The sequence below is a fragment of the Archocentrus centrarchus genome, chromosome 3 (assembly GCF_007364275.1).
Source record: "Archocentrus centrarchus isolate MPI-CPG fArcCen1 chromosome 3, fArcCen1, whole genome shotgun sequence".
NCBI classification, from domain to species: domain Eukaryota; kingdom Metazoa; phylum Chordata; class Actinopteri; order Cichliformes; family Cichlidae; genus Archocentrus; species Archocentrus centrarchus.
In genome coordinates, this window is record NC_044348.1 from 35301372 (window position 1) to 35318219 (window position 16848).

The window sequence follows — 16848 nt, forward strand, 5'->3', positions numbered from 1 at the left end:
AGATTTTATGCATCACTTTTCGGGATGTTTTCCTTCATCGTATGCAGCTCTCTGTGGTTTAGGCAAACTGCCTGGTAGCAGCACACGTGATGGCCAGTCGTTAGCGGTGAATGGGACAATTAGCAGCTCTGTTCATACGTCAGCATCAGCACAGACTCCACCTGGGAGCAGGTTAAAGGTCAGGACACTTCAATACATGCACTTCCTTTGGATGAAGTCTAGAAAAGTCGAGGGTTTCGGTGCACATGCATCGTTAGACGTCCCTGATCCCCTCGCTCAGCTGAGGCAGGTGTCTGCATGAGCCTCGGCCTGTGGGAGGTGGCTTCCTGTTAAAAGGGAGCTCTTCGTCCCCATCATCGAGCCTGATCGTTGGGTTTTCTCTCTAATGCTGCAGGGTCTTTATCTTACAGTATAAACGGCCGTGAGACAACTGCTCATATAAATGAATGGAAAACTACTCAGTCAGGATAAATCAGATCTGCTACAATGTGGCTTCTTCTGCTGTGTGATCACATCACACTGAACAGATGGATGTAAGCACCCGAGTGCAGGATCGTCCGTCCATCCGTCCGTCCCTTCTTGAGGTCGGGTTATGGTGGCACCAAGCTCGGGGGGATTCCAGATATCTCCCCAGCATCATTTTCCAGTTCCTCCTTGGGGATCCCCCAGGCCAGATGACATATGTAATCTGTTTTGTTTGTTTACTCTTCTTTTTTGAATTGTTTTCTTTTCTTTCAGGATTCAGATCATGTGAATATGAGGAGCAGATTGTTCCAGGCCTTTTCTATAAAATCAATTCTTTAAAAGATTTTTTGGACAGATTCAGAAACAAAGGCCGAGGCGTGTTACTGTCCGCCTTACTGTTTCCACGTCACAAATGTGACAACACTTGGTTTGGATCTGCCTTTTTTCAGGCCTCCAACAATCAATCATCAGAACAGATGCTGATTATATTTCTGCCGATCAATAAATTGATTATTCAGCCAATTGTTTGAGCTCCACTCTGGATGTTTCCAAACAAGAGAGAGAGTGCAGCAGTGGGGTAGAGAAGAGGAGGTAGGCTCTAATTAAAATAACATGTGGTTGTTATGGTGCTTCAGAGGAAGGAGGAGGAGGAGGAGCAGCACATGGGCTCGGGTTTTGGGGACAGTGGCCCTGCAGGACTCCAGGCCTGGAGCCAGTCAACCAAAGAGGAGGAGGGGAGACGGAGGGAGGGCGGAGGAGGCCAAAACCCTCCAAAACCAGAGGAAAGGAGGGGGCAGGGCTCCTTTCCTCCTCCTTTGGAGGAGCAGTGGTGGAGCTACTTCAAACAGCTCAGCAGCTCTTTGTGGTTCCCGGAGGAGAGTGTCTTCAAACTCGTGTCAATGTGAAGAAGTTTGTTTCACTCTTTCTGTTCCTGCATTCAGTTTTTATTCTGCAGCAAAACCCAGAAAAGCCAAACAAAGGCCGACTGTCCTCCGTCAGTATCAGCTGATTTCATCCCTGTGGGCGTTGTGTTTTCAGGTGTCCATTCTCAATATATTTAAATGTGGCACAAAAATTAACTTTGCCTCAAGGATGAGCAGATTTCAACAGTCAAAGGTCGCGGTGACCTCCCAAAACTCTCAAATCATTGCTGCAACGAAGAAGACGTATGAAATGCATGAAACAAAAAGAGGAAACTGATCGTCCATAAGAAGAAACTCTGATCACTCTCCTTAAATATTAACTCTCATATTGAAACAGCACCGATCCTGCCAGAAACTGCCGGGTGGAACCTGAAGCTCCACAGTTTCTGTTCCAGGAGACGCCGACAGTTTGGAGGAGCCGCCGGGCCGGTTCAGAACGAACCCAACACGGAGTTTGAACATGAGCTCACACGGCTCCTCGAGTTCAGTGAAATTAAAGTAAAGGCGGCTTTAGACGACAATATCAGCCCGACTGTGACCGGATCACCAGCTGATTTATCTGTGCTGAAACGATCCTGAGAACAGGACCTGCTCTGCTCAAGGCTTTTCAAAGATCTGTCCGGCAACAAGTGCCACAGTAATGGAGTTTATTTGTTCTCCATCATCTAATCTCGATGAAGTCATCAGTAAGGGTTAGGGTTGGGTTAGGTTAGGTTAACCCTTACTGTAATTTTTTCCCCTCTAAAGAAACACCAAACTACGTTTCTGATGCCTCACAATGACAGAAACAATGACGTGTGTGCACAGAAGGTAAATACGGTTCATGGCCTGAAAGTGAGAGCAGAAAGGCTGCGTTTCAGTTACAGTCATCATCTACCAATGAGCACAGAGCGCTCTGCCAGCTGACACTCAGCTGTGAACAGCGTGGACGCCACAAAGCAGGAAAAGCTACTGGCCGGCGTGACTTCTGTGACGCGGACGGTTTTACGTTTGCTGACGTCGTTTGGTTTCTTTTCCTGCAGCTCGTCGGCCGTCTCCGTCCCAAAGAGGCGATTATCACGATAGTCGGCAAAGTTCACCTCAGCTGACGCAGCCGCCATCGCAACAGTCAAAATGCTGCGCACGCCGAGGTCGACGCGCAAAAAACTTTAAAATGAACACAAGTGAGAGCAGAAGCATCGCAGAGCAACACGATCAGGGAAACACACACACACACACACACTCGGATAAAACTTCTAACAAACCTCAGCTGTGTGTGTGTGTTTAAAGAGAAAAACAGAAGTGTGTATCGTACCTCGGTGTGTTCAGCTGAAGCTCTGAAGCCTGAATGAAGCGAGCAGAGAGCGGCATCCTGGCCACACACACACACACGCACACACAGTCACCCCCCCCCCACCTCATCAATGGGCTGAATGGCAGATGGGCGGTCCCAGAAGGAGGGCGGGGGGGGCATCACCACGGCAACAAAGACTTTGTGGTGAAAGGAATGAAAGGGAGGAGGAAGGAAAACTTGGCACTGGAGTGATACCTGGACTACACACACACACACACACACACACACACTCATGCGTGTGCTTCATTCCTGAGAGTTTGTGTGTGGCAAGTCAATATTGGCTGCTCAGTGTATCAGCGTGGAAACTTCAGAGCGCGCACACACACACACACACACACACACACACACACACACACACACACACACACACACACACACACACACGTTGGTGTCGTGCAGAAATGCTTTGTGTCTCTTGTGTGTCTCTGTGGTTTCAGTGGTGAAAGTCAGAATCAGTCTGAGCCAATGAAAACCGTCTCTGAGCCGCGCACAAACCAACCAGGACAGGAAGTGAGCCTGGGACAGTCGGACGCCCCGTCACACGGGGGGGCTCTCCTAAGGACCTCGTCCTCACCTGAAACGACTGCTGAGTGATCTCGATATCACAGCTTTCCTTTGTGAGTGTGATGTGAGGATAAAAGGTTAAATATTATTGTATGTCAGAAGCTGAATCTAAGTACGAATAATAAAAAGAATAGAAACTTATTTTCTGAATAATTAAAGATATTAAAACTATGCTGGATCATCAGATTCAAACTGTTTGAAGCTGCTGGGAATCGATGCTGCGAACAGGTAAAACATCAGTGTGTGCGCTGCTGCCAGCGGCTCTAACTCCGCCCTCGCTTCGGCGCCGCATTACTGTCGTCGGCTTAATATGGACCTGGACTCGTACTGCTTTAATGATGATTACTGTTTAACCTCCCAGGCCTACCTGAATCCAGCCGTTAAGGAGGTGCAGCTCTGCGCAGCAGAGTCAGAGTAACTCTCGGTAAACACTCCGACCTGTTTAATCAGACCACGCCCCCTGAAACCGTCTCTTAAACTTGGTAAATGAGAAAACAGCACGTTAACAAATATGATCTTATGACTGATTACAGGCAGCTTGGTTTCCAGAAGGTCGCTGAGGTCTCAGGGACAGCGCCAACTCGATTCAAAGAATCTGCATCAAAATATCAGCATCCAGTAAAAATACACAAACAATCAGTCATGTGGACGAAGACCATCACCCCCCCCCCACACCCCTTTACAAAGAGTCCAGTACACAAAGCAATATTGACCCCCCCCCCCCCCCTTCATCCTCCTGGCCTCAATACAAGCTGTCAGTTTCACTGCAGGGAGACGAGGGGGGGGGGGGGGGGGGGGGGGCAGACACGACTAACCAGCTGCTGCAGATTCAACTATTTTACATGCACCTAAAATTAGATTTACAAAGCTGCTCAGGCTCGACGGCCTCCTCAGATCAGACAGTTCAAACTGAAATAAAGTCAGCGCTGTAACCGCTCTGGGATCTCAGAGCTGCAGACGCTCTGCTGAAAGCATAAAACACACATTTACAGAGGATAACAAACATTCACGTCCCCGCTTCTTCCTGAAGCCTCGGCGTACCTGATCCAAGAAGCGGTAGAGCTGGACGGCCCGCTCGATGTGCTGCCCGGTGCTGCTGACCCTCTGAGTGAAATCCTGCAGCTGAGCCCAGAAGGAGTGAACTTTGTCCTCGTAGACGTGGAGGTCAGCAGATGACACGTCGTCCCAGCGCTCCAGACGAGAGAGCAGCTCCTTACCTCGTTCACACTGTTCCTGCAGACAGAGAGGAAGGAACGGCACTCTGTAACCGGACTGGTCCTCAGGAGGGACAGAGCCTAAAAGAAACCAGTGGGAGAGTGTGTGTGTGTGTGTGTGTGTGTCATACATATGCCGTTGTGCAGAAGTCCTTGTAGTCCTGCTGCTTTTGGTTCAGAAGCTCCAGAGAATCTTCTGGTTCTTCCAGACTCTTCAGACGAACTTCACCGACCTCCTGCAGCCACGTCTTCACCTGAAGGACGCACACAGAGGCATGAAGGACACACACAGACTGCTTTCCTACATCAACACAAAGACAACATGCGGTCCAGGAGCCGAGCATCAAACCTCCCACCCTGTCAGAAACCTCAGAGTCTCTGAAGCTGCTGTCTGAGGAGCACCAGGTTCTCGTGACACCACCTGAAGAGCTGCAGCAGAGGACAGTGAGCGGTGGGGGCTGCAGGAACTTTTCCAAAGAGCAGAGAAGCTGCTGTTTAAATTACCATGAACTACTGCGGTGAAGATTTACAGATGCACCCTCTGCACGGGGTTTTCTGTTGTTCAAGACTAAAAGAATCTGATTTCACATTTTCGTGGTCACGCCGGCCGAACAATGACAGAAACGAAGAATAAGGTCACAAAGAGAAAAAAGAAACCTGATCGATGCCGTCTGGATGTCCTACAAAGACGTGACTGCGGCTCTTTCAGCTCATCTGTGCCTGGGGGGCCCAGCGTCTGACAGCTCATCCACACCCCCATGCAGAGAAGCAGCAGAAAGGTCATATATGGATCTGCTGTAAACTGAATTAATTATAATATTAATTAATTATAATAAAATATTAATTATAATTAATTATTAAAATGACGACTCAACAGCTCCTCTAATATTTATTGATTCATAATAATTGTTTATTAGTGGGTTCAGGGGGAGGTGTTTGAGACGTCCAATCGAAGCATCAGAAGATAAACTCGTTCCACAGATTTGATGCTCTCAGAAATATTTAATGGAAACTTTTAACTAAACAACTGACGATGTTTGTGTACCTGCAGTACCTACACGGCCCACCGGGGGGCCACCATCCACAGCTCAGCGTCGTTCAACATGAAGTCGGCTCATCACATTAAGACGACACTGATGTGACTATCAGAATTAACGGTGCATACTGAGCGTGCTCAGACTGACCTCACGGAAGCCCTGCTCCAGGTTCCTGAAGTCCACGATGAAGTTCAGCTCCTGCGTTTTGGAGTTGGACAGCATCACCAGGCGGTGGAGCAGCTCGTCCACCTGCTCGTACAGAGCCGACACCGTCTCCAACGCCGCCCGCTGGTCCACCGCCGCGGCGACGCTGCTCTCCTCCCTGCGCAGCCATGACAGAGAGGCGCCGCCCTCCTGCTGCAGCTGGACCAATCGGCTGTCCGCGAGGATGCTGCACATCACTGCTTTGTACCGGGACAGCAGCAGCTCTGCATCCTGGGGAAGAGAGATGGAGGTCTGAGCCTTGATGGGAGAACTGGGACCAGACGGTGTAAACTGAAGGATCCTGAAACACTTCCTGTCAGAACTACTTTGAGTAGTTCCAGTTTACTCAGTGAAGGACGATATCAACAGCTCATGGCTCCCAAACTCAGACAGGCCAGAAGTGAACAAACAGATTCAGGAGACAGTTACACAAACTACACAGACCCGAACACAAAACTACAGTTCATGTGAATAAAAACACACATCAGTGGATTTTAACACTTCCAGAGGTGAAGGGATCCTCGGTCCATGTGTCATCACACACTCGTTTCAGTGAGCTCAGCTTCTCCAGAAAACATGCAGTTTTACATTAAGTTCAAAAGGAGGAGGGACGGTTTAAATATTACCTTTATCGTCCCATTAGAGGGAATTTATTTTGCAGCCAAAACAAAAACACAGGAATTTAAAAAGAGACTTCTTCTTAAGTATGAAACGGTGCTAAATTAGTAGCAGACGTATGGTCAGAGTGCCACTTATCCAAAGCATCAGACGGACAGTCTTTTAGTCCTAGAGTGATGACAGCAGCTCCAACTGTGAGCGGAGGACGGCTCAGACAGTCCAGCGTGGCATCAGCTCTCCTAAGGACCTCATCCTCACCCTCATTTGGTTTTATTGGACAGATTTAGGCTCCTGAGCCAAAAACAGAATGCATGACAGCACGTTGTATTTTTACCTCGGCAGTGGGCGGTAAAGGGGTGGACTGCAGGGAGTCGATGTTCTTCTGCAGCAGGATGATGACGTCCTCACACTGACGGCTCAGCTGCTCCAGTCTCTGAGGGACAAACACACGTTTCCATCACCTGAAGAGTTCCTAAAGCTGCACTAAACACACTTACTGAAGAACAGAAGCTTTAAATACACAAGAGCTGGAAGATAATTAAAACCTTCCACTGTGGCCCTACAATGGAAACCTCATGTCATTAGCAACCCAGGAATGTGGGCCAACCGGTCTCATTATCTTTAATGAAGCACCCAAAGCTTCAAAGTGCTTCAGCTGCAGGAAGGAAAGAGTCACGACTTCCAGAAGCTTACGGAAGCTCTGGAAGTCTTCAGTTCTTCCAGAATCAGAACCGCTCCAGCTGAAGACCTCATCCATCCATCTGCAGCAACAACGAGCAGGCATCACTGCACCGACTGATGGGGTTTACTGAGGTTTGTGAATCATCAACAGAAACATGAACTATGAGTCTGACCCGACTCGTCTTCATCCAGGTGAAACACTTCAGGAAGGTTTGATTTTACTGTGTGCTGTGCAGATGTTTCCAGGACTGCCCCGCTCTTATTACTTCTGTTGATCCACACCTGCTCTGTCCTCCTCAGTTATCATTGGCTGTTATGGAGGGTGACCCAGAGCGGGCGGGGGGAGGGCCCCCCCATCCTGACTTCAGTCCTACTTTGGTCTCATTAGTTTATTAGCATTAACATTAGGTTTGTGTGTGTGTGTGTGCGCCTGTCTGTTCATGTGCATCTGTGTGTGAGATACACTGACCGATCTGAAGCTGATCCAGCCGCTCTGGCTGAAGCTGAAGGATCCTCCGAACTCCACAGGAAGCTGTCGGAGCTCCACGTGTTTCTGAACAGACTTCAGAGAGCTCAGCACCTCCACCTGCACAACAAGAACATTAACACACATTCACGTGAAGGCCGGCGGGTGTGTTTGTGAGCAGCTGCAGTGTCAGGTGTTACCTGTGTAGCTGCAGGTTTGTCCACACGCAGAGATGAGTCCTTGTTAGTCAGGATTAAAACTGCATGGATGGAGCCTGGTGTGTCCTCCTGCAGTCAGTCACACACACACACACACACACACACACACACACACACACACACACACACACACACAGTGAGACAGTACTGCAGACACATGTTCAGCATTTCTAGTGTGGATTTGAAAAACCTGAAGGCTTCAATAAGATGCTGTTTGTGTATTTGGTATGAGCAACATTTAGAACAAGAACCCATCGATCACAGTTTCAGAGAAAAAAGCTAAAGAGCTGCATTAAATACACAATAAAATACAATAGAAAACAATGGTATAAATAAAACAAGGAGCCTGGTTCTGCAGGAGTTCAGCTGTTCAGGATTTAAAGTTCAATGAAGTAATAAATCAGGATAGTTTGAAAAATAGAAAACAGGCCTGTTAGAGTGCCGTTAATGACAGGTGACACCAATGACCTTTGACCTCTCTGAGTGTGTCAGTAAATCTGTGAGTGAAACCCACTGACTACACAAAGATGCCACCGTGTGTGTGTGTGTGTGTGTAGACTTGTGTCTGATCCATAAATGACAGATTTTATAAGCAGCAGCCGAGCAGTCCTCCAACCACTGCTGCTGTTTGTAAACAACGCCCTCTACTGGCCACTGACCAATCAGAGCGCACGGTCCACAGGCATGGCAAGTATGAGAGTGGCAGCCCCCATCAGAGCCGGCTTGATTCGTAGTCCACAGCAGACCGACCTCAACAACAAGTAGCACCAAGGAGCTTCTGTCTTCCTAAGGCCCGAGTTTCTCACTGAGGTGGAGATAAAGGGATTGGAGACTGCCCCCCCTCCCTCCTGAAGGCGGCCTCAAACACTGAGGATGTTCAGACTCCTTGGACGTATCGCAGAAGAGGCCAGAAAAGAGGATGCAATGAGGCAGCGGCTGCTTTCATGAGAAACTGAAAGCTGTGGCCGCTCCAGCTTTGGTTCTGTTGGTTCACTCTGGGATGTCATCACTGATCCTGAGGATAACAAGGATATCACACCAACTCCACCTGCCAGAGCGTTCAGTCTGCTGAGTATGCTCCATCATTACCTGCTCTATAAATAATAATAGAAACGTTTCCATCTGACACGTCCTGCATGTATTGTATCTTTATGAGGAGCAGCGGCTTCTTTCTAATAATAGGAGTGGAGGAGTGTGGGAGCGAGGACATGCCGTTCAGAGAATAAAACCTCCCTGAAACACAAGGAAGACGCACTGACTGAAGTAAACACATCTGATCAGCCTTCGTCTCTTTCACGTGTGCAGTCTACACCGGATTTATTCACAGTGAGCTCCTGTTTCCAGGAAGCTCGATCGGTTCAGACTCACCTGCAGCGACCTGAGGGCGGAGAACAGGGCGGGGGAGGGAGCAGCTCCACGGGCATCCACCAGCACAGTCAGCCCCAGTGCTAGCACCTCCTTCCTGTTCCACAAAAGCAGTGATGTCAGAACGTGGAGAGCACAGTGACCTGAGTGGCCTCCCCGTGAGGGAGGAGCAGGTTGGTACCTGAGGGTGGAAGTGTAGTAGAGCAGGAGGCGGAGCAGCTCGGCGCTGTCGCAGTACGGGTACGACCACACGGGGCTCGTGGTGGAGACGGTCAGCAGAGCTCGCCCACCCCTGTCTCTGGTTCCTGCAGGAAGACACAGCGACTTCACTGAAACACGTTTGGCACAGAAACAGCGACATGCTCACAGACCGACACAGCCACTGTTTCCTCTGTGAGGCCAAATCACTGAAAGCTCAGACCAGCTTTAACTCTTGTTCCAGCTGGTTATGAAGCTTCTGGACCTCAGACTGGAGCTTCTGACTGCTCTGGTCTCAGTTTCATCCAGTCTGAGTCTATAAATAAAGACTGAGGTTTATACATGATGTTTGTGGTTTCTCACCAGGCAAACAAACAGCTCCGGACCTCAGCAGCACACTGTAGAATCTGAACTGGGAGGACTGGGTGAGCTGCACTGGGACTGCACGAGGAGCAGGTAGGTTCGGCTGTGGAGCAGCTACTCGTTGTTCTGGTGGACTGGAACCAGCAGTCAGACTGACCTGTGATTGGGCAGGAGGCGGCTCACTGCAGAGGCCTGCAAAGAAACACCAAAACCAACCTGTATTACTCTCATTCGTACTGATGCAGCAGACGTGAGGCCGCTAACAGCCGTTTTCACACATGAAACATCTTCACAGTTTTCCCTTTTTCTGAGCATGAAACCATAACCCCTTATCTCACTGCTTTAACATGCACCGGCCAACAGAAGGCATCATCTCTTTTTCTCATTTAGTGACCTGGAAAGCCAACGTGTGGTTGTGGTTCCCGGGATACAGAATGGGAGGCAGAGCCTTCAGCTTTCAGGCCCCTCTTCTGTGGAACCAGCTTCCAGCTTGGATTCAGGAGACAGACACCCTCTCTATTTTTAAGATTAGGCTTAAAACTTTCCTTTATGATCAAGCTTTTAGTTAGGGCTGGATCAGGTGACCCTGAACCCTCCCTTAGTTATGCTGCTGTAGGCCTAGGCTGCTGGGGGGTTCACATAATGCACTGTTTCTTTTCATTCACCTTATTTACTTTGTTTATACTCAACTCTGCATTTAATCATTAGTTATTATTAATCTCTGTCTCCCCCCCCCCCCCCCCCCCTCACAGCAGATGACCCCCCCCTCCCTGAGCCTGGTTCTGATGGAGGTTTCTTCCTGTTAAAGAGAGTTTTTCCTTCCCACTGTCACCAAGTGCTGCTCATAGGGGGTCATTCTGACTGTTGGGTTATTGTAGGGTCTATACCCACAATACAAAGCGCCTTGAGGCGACTGTTGTGGTTTGGTGCTAAATAAATAAAACTGAACTGAGCTGGATTATTAAGAGCCTGAAATAAAGACAGTTTCAACAAACGATCCCAGTTTTTCCACAGTAGTCTACAGATCTCAGTGGAAATCCAAAAAACTTCTGTACAGCTAGAAATGCTTTCCAGGCCTTTCCAGGTAGTCCTGTTTCTGAGACTAATGCTGGCACCACCACAGGAACATCACTGAATATTATTGTAAAAAATCAAGTAATTCATGATTTTTCTGCAGTTTTTAGACTGTGCCGAGTCCTCCATTAGGCCACAGTGGATACTTGGTGGACCGTTCTGACCTCGGGCCGCATGTTTAACACACCTGCCTTACACAGTCTAACCGGCTAAAAATAAACTTTTGTTTATTGTAAATATGAATGTGGTGCCATTTTAAACAGTGGGGAAAATCACAGACAAGCCTTTTCTCTCTCCATCAACCTGCTCCTGCCTCAGAGTGAGAATAAAAACACTGCGTGGGGCCAACAGCGTGAGTCTGAGCCAGAGTTTCAAACAAAATCCGTTCCTTCTCCTTTAGCTGTGTGGAAGAAACAGGAAGTGCTGCATGACTGTGACAGGTGACCTGACAGGTGCTCGTCAGTGGAGCAGGAGTACAAAGAACATCCAGGAAAACTCGACAGATATGATGTGGTGCAAATACTTGATTCATGAGGGTCTGACAAAAACAATCATTCTGATTTACCTACCAGCTGCAGGTGGGAAACAACACCTGAGGTATAACCTCTAACCCCCTAAGTATAAGGGGGTGCGAGAATCTGTGGAGTCAATGTGCGCTTTATGCACCCCGATGAAAACTCATGCTGATCTGAGGTTTCGCCTGAAAGCAGAGGGCCTCGGTAGTTCCCCACAGTTAAGTCTTCAACACATCACCTGTGCAGTTCTGACTCACACAGGTACGGCCTATCAGTGTTTGCACCTGTAGGGCAGCAGAAGCTGAGCTCTTACTGTTTTCACTTTACGTATTTTGAGTGGTTTGTGGTTCCAAATGTGTGATGATCTCTACACTGTGTGAAAAGCTCCAGATCATTAAATCCCAGCAGCATCTGAGCACGTGGTGATAAACCTGCAATTCTCCCTTTTAAACAGCCCGAGGGGCGAGACATTCAGCTTCCTCTGAACTGAAGAGCAAACATAAAGACACTGCAGAAAAATCCCCTTAATGGAGCCTGGAGTCAAACCTGTTAACAAAGGACACAACTTCCTGTCCTGGATAAGAGAAACAGCAGTGAGGAACAGAGCCGGCTGAAAACACTGAACGCTCCTATTAAAAACGCAGTCGTGTGAATGTGAAATGTTAAAACTGAAAACCTGACAGACTCGTGCAACCGCTGCTCCTGCAGCCACACAGGTGAGTTAAAACAGGAGGAGAAGTCGGGGGTGTTTTTAGTGAAGGGGGTGCAGAGGAGGAATAATTCAGCCAATGAGGAGATGAGGAGGAGGAGGAGGATGTGATAAAGGAAGACAAAGAGTGAGTCTGATGGTCTGTGGGAGGAAAAGCAGGAGGGGGAAAATGAACCGAGGAGGAGAAACAGGTTTGTGTACCTTCAGTGTGATGCTCTGAAGCTCCAGAAACCTCCTCACAGCTGCGCTCCTTTGCCTCCTCCTTTTGGATTTCCTGTCCACCGTTGGACTCCTCAGGTTCGGTCTGAAGTAAGTTTGGATGTGTTGTTGGTGAGGAGACACTCTGCAGTATTTTACACTCCTCTGAGTTACTCTGTCCAGTACTGGATTGATCCGACTCCTCTGTGGGTCCCTGAAGTGTGCTGCTTTCAGAATAAGAGTCCGCAGGGTCAGGTAGTAGTGTTCTTTCAGAATATGTGTTTGCTAAGTGAGTGTCTATTGTATTATTTTCAGAAGAAGAGCTCTCAGGTTGTGTTTCCTTTTCAGAATAAAAGTCCCCTGGGTGTATCTGCAGTGTGCTGGTTTCACAATAAGAGACCTCATGGTGTGTTAGCTGTGTGTTGTTTTCAGAAAACGAACCCTCGGGCTGCTTGAGTCCTGTGCCGCACTCTTCAGAACATGTGTGCTGCATGTGTTTTTCAGAATAAGAGTCCTTGGAGTCCGCTTTTGGTGTTGTGTTTCCAGAATAAGAGCCCTCAGAGACAGTCTCTTTTATGTTGTTTTCAGAGTCCTCAGTGTGTGACTGACTGTGATTTTCAGAATAAGAGTCCTGGTAATAGGTTGCTGTTTTTTCAAAACAACAGCGCTCTGTGAGTGGTTGCTGTTTATTATTTTCTGAGTAAGAGCCCTCACAGTGTGTTTCTGGTGCTGTGTCTTCAGAATAAGAGTCCTCAGTGTCTGCCCCTTTTGTGTTGCTTTCACAATAAGAGTCATCATTGTGTGTCTCTTGTTTTTTATGTTCAGAGCTCAAGTCACTGCAATGTGTGTGTTTAGTCTTATTTTCAGAATAAGAGTCAGACTGTGCTTCTCTTGCTGTGTTTTCAGAATAAGAGTCCTCGGTGTGTAGTAGCTGTTTGGCATTTTCACAATGTGGGTCTGTAGCTATGCTTTCAGAATAAGAGTCCTCAGTGTCTGCCTCTTTCATGCTGCTTTCAGAGGAAAAGTCAATGGAGTGTGTTTCTGGTGCCGTGTTTTCAGAATAAGAGTCCTCTGTATGTGATGGCTGTTTGGTATTTTCCGGATAACAATCCTCACAATGTAACTCTGTAGATTTGCTTTCAGAGTAAGAGTCCATGGAGTGTGTTTCTGATGCTGCATTTTCAGAACAAGAGTCCTTAGTGTCTGCCTCTTTTGTAATGCTTCCAGAATAAGAGTCCTTAGTGTGTAGTGGTTTGGTAATTTCAGGACAACAGTCCTCCCAATGTAGCTCTGGCTGGCTATTTTCAAAATAAGAGTCACTGGATTGTAATTGATGTGTGTCATTTTCAGAACACAAGGTTTCAGAGTCTACTTGTTTTATGTTTTCAGAATAAGAGTGCATAAAGTGTGTTTCTGGTGCTGTGTTTTCAGAATAAGAGTCCTCAGTGTCTGCCTCTTTCATGTTGCTTTCAGAGGAAGAGTCAGTGTGTGTTTGTGGCTGGCTATTTTCAAAATAAGAGTCACTGGAGTGTGATTGCTGTGTGTCATTTTCAGAATACGAGGTTTTAGAGTCTACTTGTTTGATGTTTTCAGAATAAGAGCCCTCCCAGTGAGTCCATTGAGTGTTATTTTCAGAATAAGATTCCTTAAAGTTTGTTTCTGTGACTTTGCTTTCAGAATAAGAGTCAATTGTGTGTGCATGTTGTGTGTTATTTTCAAAATAAACGTCCTCCGATTGATTTTGTTTTGTGCTACTTTCAGAATAAGAGTCTTTATCCATGTGCACCTCTCCACATCCCCTCTCTTCTTCTCTCTCTCCTTCTTTTCCATGTTCTTTCATCATTTCCTCTTCCTCATTCCTTTCTTTACTTTGCTGCACAATCATAACCTGAATCTCCTCCTCAACCTCAACTTCCTCTGGTCCTTCTTCTAACTCATCATCTCCATCTTCATCCAACTCTTCTCCGTCTCCCTCTGTGTCTTCACGTTCATCTTCCTCCTCATCCCTTTGAAACTTTGCCTCCTGCTGCACCTCCTCTTCTTCCTCACAAACTGACATTACAGTTTCCTGTTTCCTTTCCACCAGATCGCGCTTCTCCTCATCTTTCCTTTGCTCCTCCCCTTTCTCCTCCTCCTCTCTCCTTTCTGTGCAGGTTTCAGGTTCAGAGTTCAGACTCGTACCTGTGTCAGTACCTTCTGTATGTTCCGACTGACAGCTGAAGGCTCCTCTGACTTCAGGAGGGGCAGAGGAGGAGGAGGGGGTCAGGACTGCAGGTCCACAGTGGTTCTCCTCCATACAGGTGGCGTCCCCACAGGCCTGTGCGGAGTCGGTGTGTGCGTGGGCGGTGTTGGAAGTGTGTGTGGAAGCAGCACAGTGTGTGTTGGTGGTTTGAGGTGTGTACGCAGTAGCAGCAGGCAGTGTGTGCGTACTTGTCCTGGCTCTGTGCTGCAGGCTGATGGACTGGGTCAAGGAGCCTTTCTGTGGGGAGAAGCGAGGCAGTGGGAGCTCCGTCAGTTCTACGTACTCCCCCTCTGAGTCCTCGCCCTCGCTGTTTGCTGGTGATTGGTCGGTTTTAGGCGAGGATGGGAGGGGCTTCCCATCCTGACTTGAGGAGGCTGTATCTCCGCTGTGATTACAGGATGTCTTGATTAAGACATCTCTGTCCTTAACAGAAGACTCCTGGTCTTCCTTTGGAGTAGCACAGGGCCGACTGATGAACTGTGGGTAGACCAGGTCCTCCCAGGGGACCCTGAAGACGTCTCCGTGGGCGGAGAGGAGGCAACGCTCCAGCCTGGATGCTCCTCGTTGCTCTCTCTCCCTGTTGACAGAGTCCAGCCAGGCCATGCTGAAGAGAGACTGCAGGGCTACGTCAGGCACCTCCTGCTGCTCCACATGATGGCTGGTGGTCGACACGCCGCACAGGAGCAGGCGAGGTCTCAACGGGACGCCGCCCCTGCAGGATGACCTGCGTGCTCGAGGAGGGGGTGGGGCCGCGGCAGGAGAAACCAGCAGGTAGAAGTCTCCTGGACGGAGGAGGCGTGGGTCCAGATGGCAGAGCTGAACGACTACCTTCTCATGGATGCACAAAGGCCAGCCTTCATGACGAAACAGCAAACCACAGTACTGCAGCTGAGGAGAGAGGAGAGCATCATTAAAATCAATCTGAATGTGATCCATGTGTGCAAACTGCAAACACACATGTAACACAAACAGAGTCACATCTTAGAAAAAGTCCCACCTGACCCCCCCACCTTTAAAAAAAATAACTTTAAAGAAACCATGCAATAAAGTCCTCAAAGCACACAGATGGGAACTGCAACCAATCACTCCATGTGTAACAATCTAGAGCTAAAATCCTGCTACCTTTGAGCATCAGTATCACGGGATACGTTTCCACAGAAAAACTGAACGATTAATTAATGTGCAGAGAAACGAGGACCGGCCTCCTGGATGGGAAATGGAGAAAAAAAATCCACTGCTCTGTAAACCGTGTTATCTCTAACAGTTTGGACTTCCTGTTTCAGCTCCTGAAGACGTTTTCCAGGATGATCTGTTTGCAGTTTGTTGTTGTATTTCCTGTTCAGCTTGTGAACTTTTATTTTGGTATAAGACATCCCCATCTGCAGGATCATGATGGGATCATCCGCTCATCATGAGGTCTAATTTCAGACCACCCCTCTGCACTTGGGCCTGTAGTTTGGAAACATTTTCACGGCTTCATTAACTAAAGTTAATAAACATTAAAAAAAAAAAAGCTTATTTTGAAGGGTCACATGGGAGGTACCAATTGATTTTTCATATAATTATATTTTTAAAGAGAGAATACTGTGTGAAAGTCTAACAGCTGTGGCACATCTGTTTCTGCTTAAGCTGCTGGTGCTGCTCAGTCTCATCCTCCTGCACAGTTACAGTCCAAACAGCTGAGCGGGAGAGCAGCAAAGCCTCTGTGTGGCTGACGTGAGGATGGGAACGCCCAGCCGCGAGCGGGAGAGCGTCAGAGTCGCCGTAACCGACCGTGACACATCAGCCAAACACGTCCGACAGGCAGGAACTGACATGACTCATCAGTGAGAGTCGTTTGAATCGGAAACAGTGATGATGATGCAGACAGAGATTCATGTCTGTTCTTGTGCTTGTAACACACACACACACACACACACACACACACACACACACACACACACACACACACACACACACAGAGTGTGAGTTACAGATGTTTGACAGCGTGATGATGACTCAGGTAAACGCACAGATACTCACACAGGCATCCTGCTGGAGGGTCTGTAAGAACTGCTTTGCGGGCAGCAGGAAGTGGAGCAGGTAGTGGAGACCGTCTCCTCGGTAACAGCGCTCCACAACACTGAGGACCTGACAGAGGACAGTCGGGGATGTGGCTTGGAAGGGCGGATAGAGGGCTGCCAGAGCCGACTGGATGCACCGGTCCAAAGACTCAGAGTCCTGGAAGGAGAGAGGGAAGCTTTACTTCAACAGTAATTTATTTTAGCTGGAAAATCTGAGCGCTCTGCTACACTTTATCACATTTTCTGATTAAAGCGAGATTACAGCGCCAGCTTCAAACACACATCGACTTTAATGCGAGTTGAGACGCCACGATAACATCTCGACTGCGGACTGAAGCTGAGAGCTGGTAACAAATTGTCGAAACATCTGAATTTCATGCCTGTGTGTTTATCAAATC

At 48.1% G+C, this 16848-nt stretch overlaps 1 protein-coding gene across 4 annotated transcripts in view; it reads right to left on the minus strand.

Moving 5' to 3' along the window:
• plekhg4 (pleckstrin homology domain containing, family G (with RhoGef domain) member 4) overlaps positions 1-16848 on the minus strand; it is an 80942-nt gene that overhangs the window by 8877 nt on the left and 55217 nt on the right. For 3 of the 4 annotated variants that reach the window (XM_030718724.1, XM_030718716.1, XM_030718734.1), the window contains 11 exons: positions 16410-16607; positions 12149-15275; positions 9650-9841; positions 9270-9393; positions 9092-9185; positions 7706-7792; positions 7509-7625; positions 6693-6791; positions 5684-5971; positions 4631-4753; positions 4327-4518 (listed from right to left, as the gene is read on the minus strand). In XM_030718724.1, coding sequence (XP_030574584.1) covers positions 4327-4518; positions 4631-4753; positions 5684-5971; positions 6693-6791; positions 7509-7625; positions 7706-7792; positions 9092-9185; positions 9270-9393; positions 9650-9841; positions 12149-15275; positions 16410-16607 — 4641 coding nt within the window. The remainder of the gene's footprint in view (positions 1-4326; positions 4519-4630; positions 4754-5683; positions 5972-6692; positions 6792-7508; positions 7626-7705; positions 7793-9091; positions 9186-9269; positions 9394-9649; positions 9842-12148; positions 15276-16409; positions 16608-16848) is intronic. The other variant, XM_030718743.1, reaches the window with a different exon arrangement.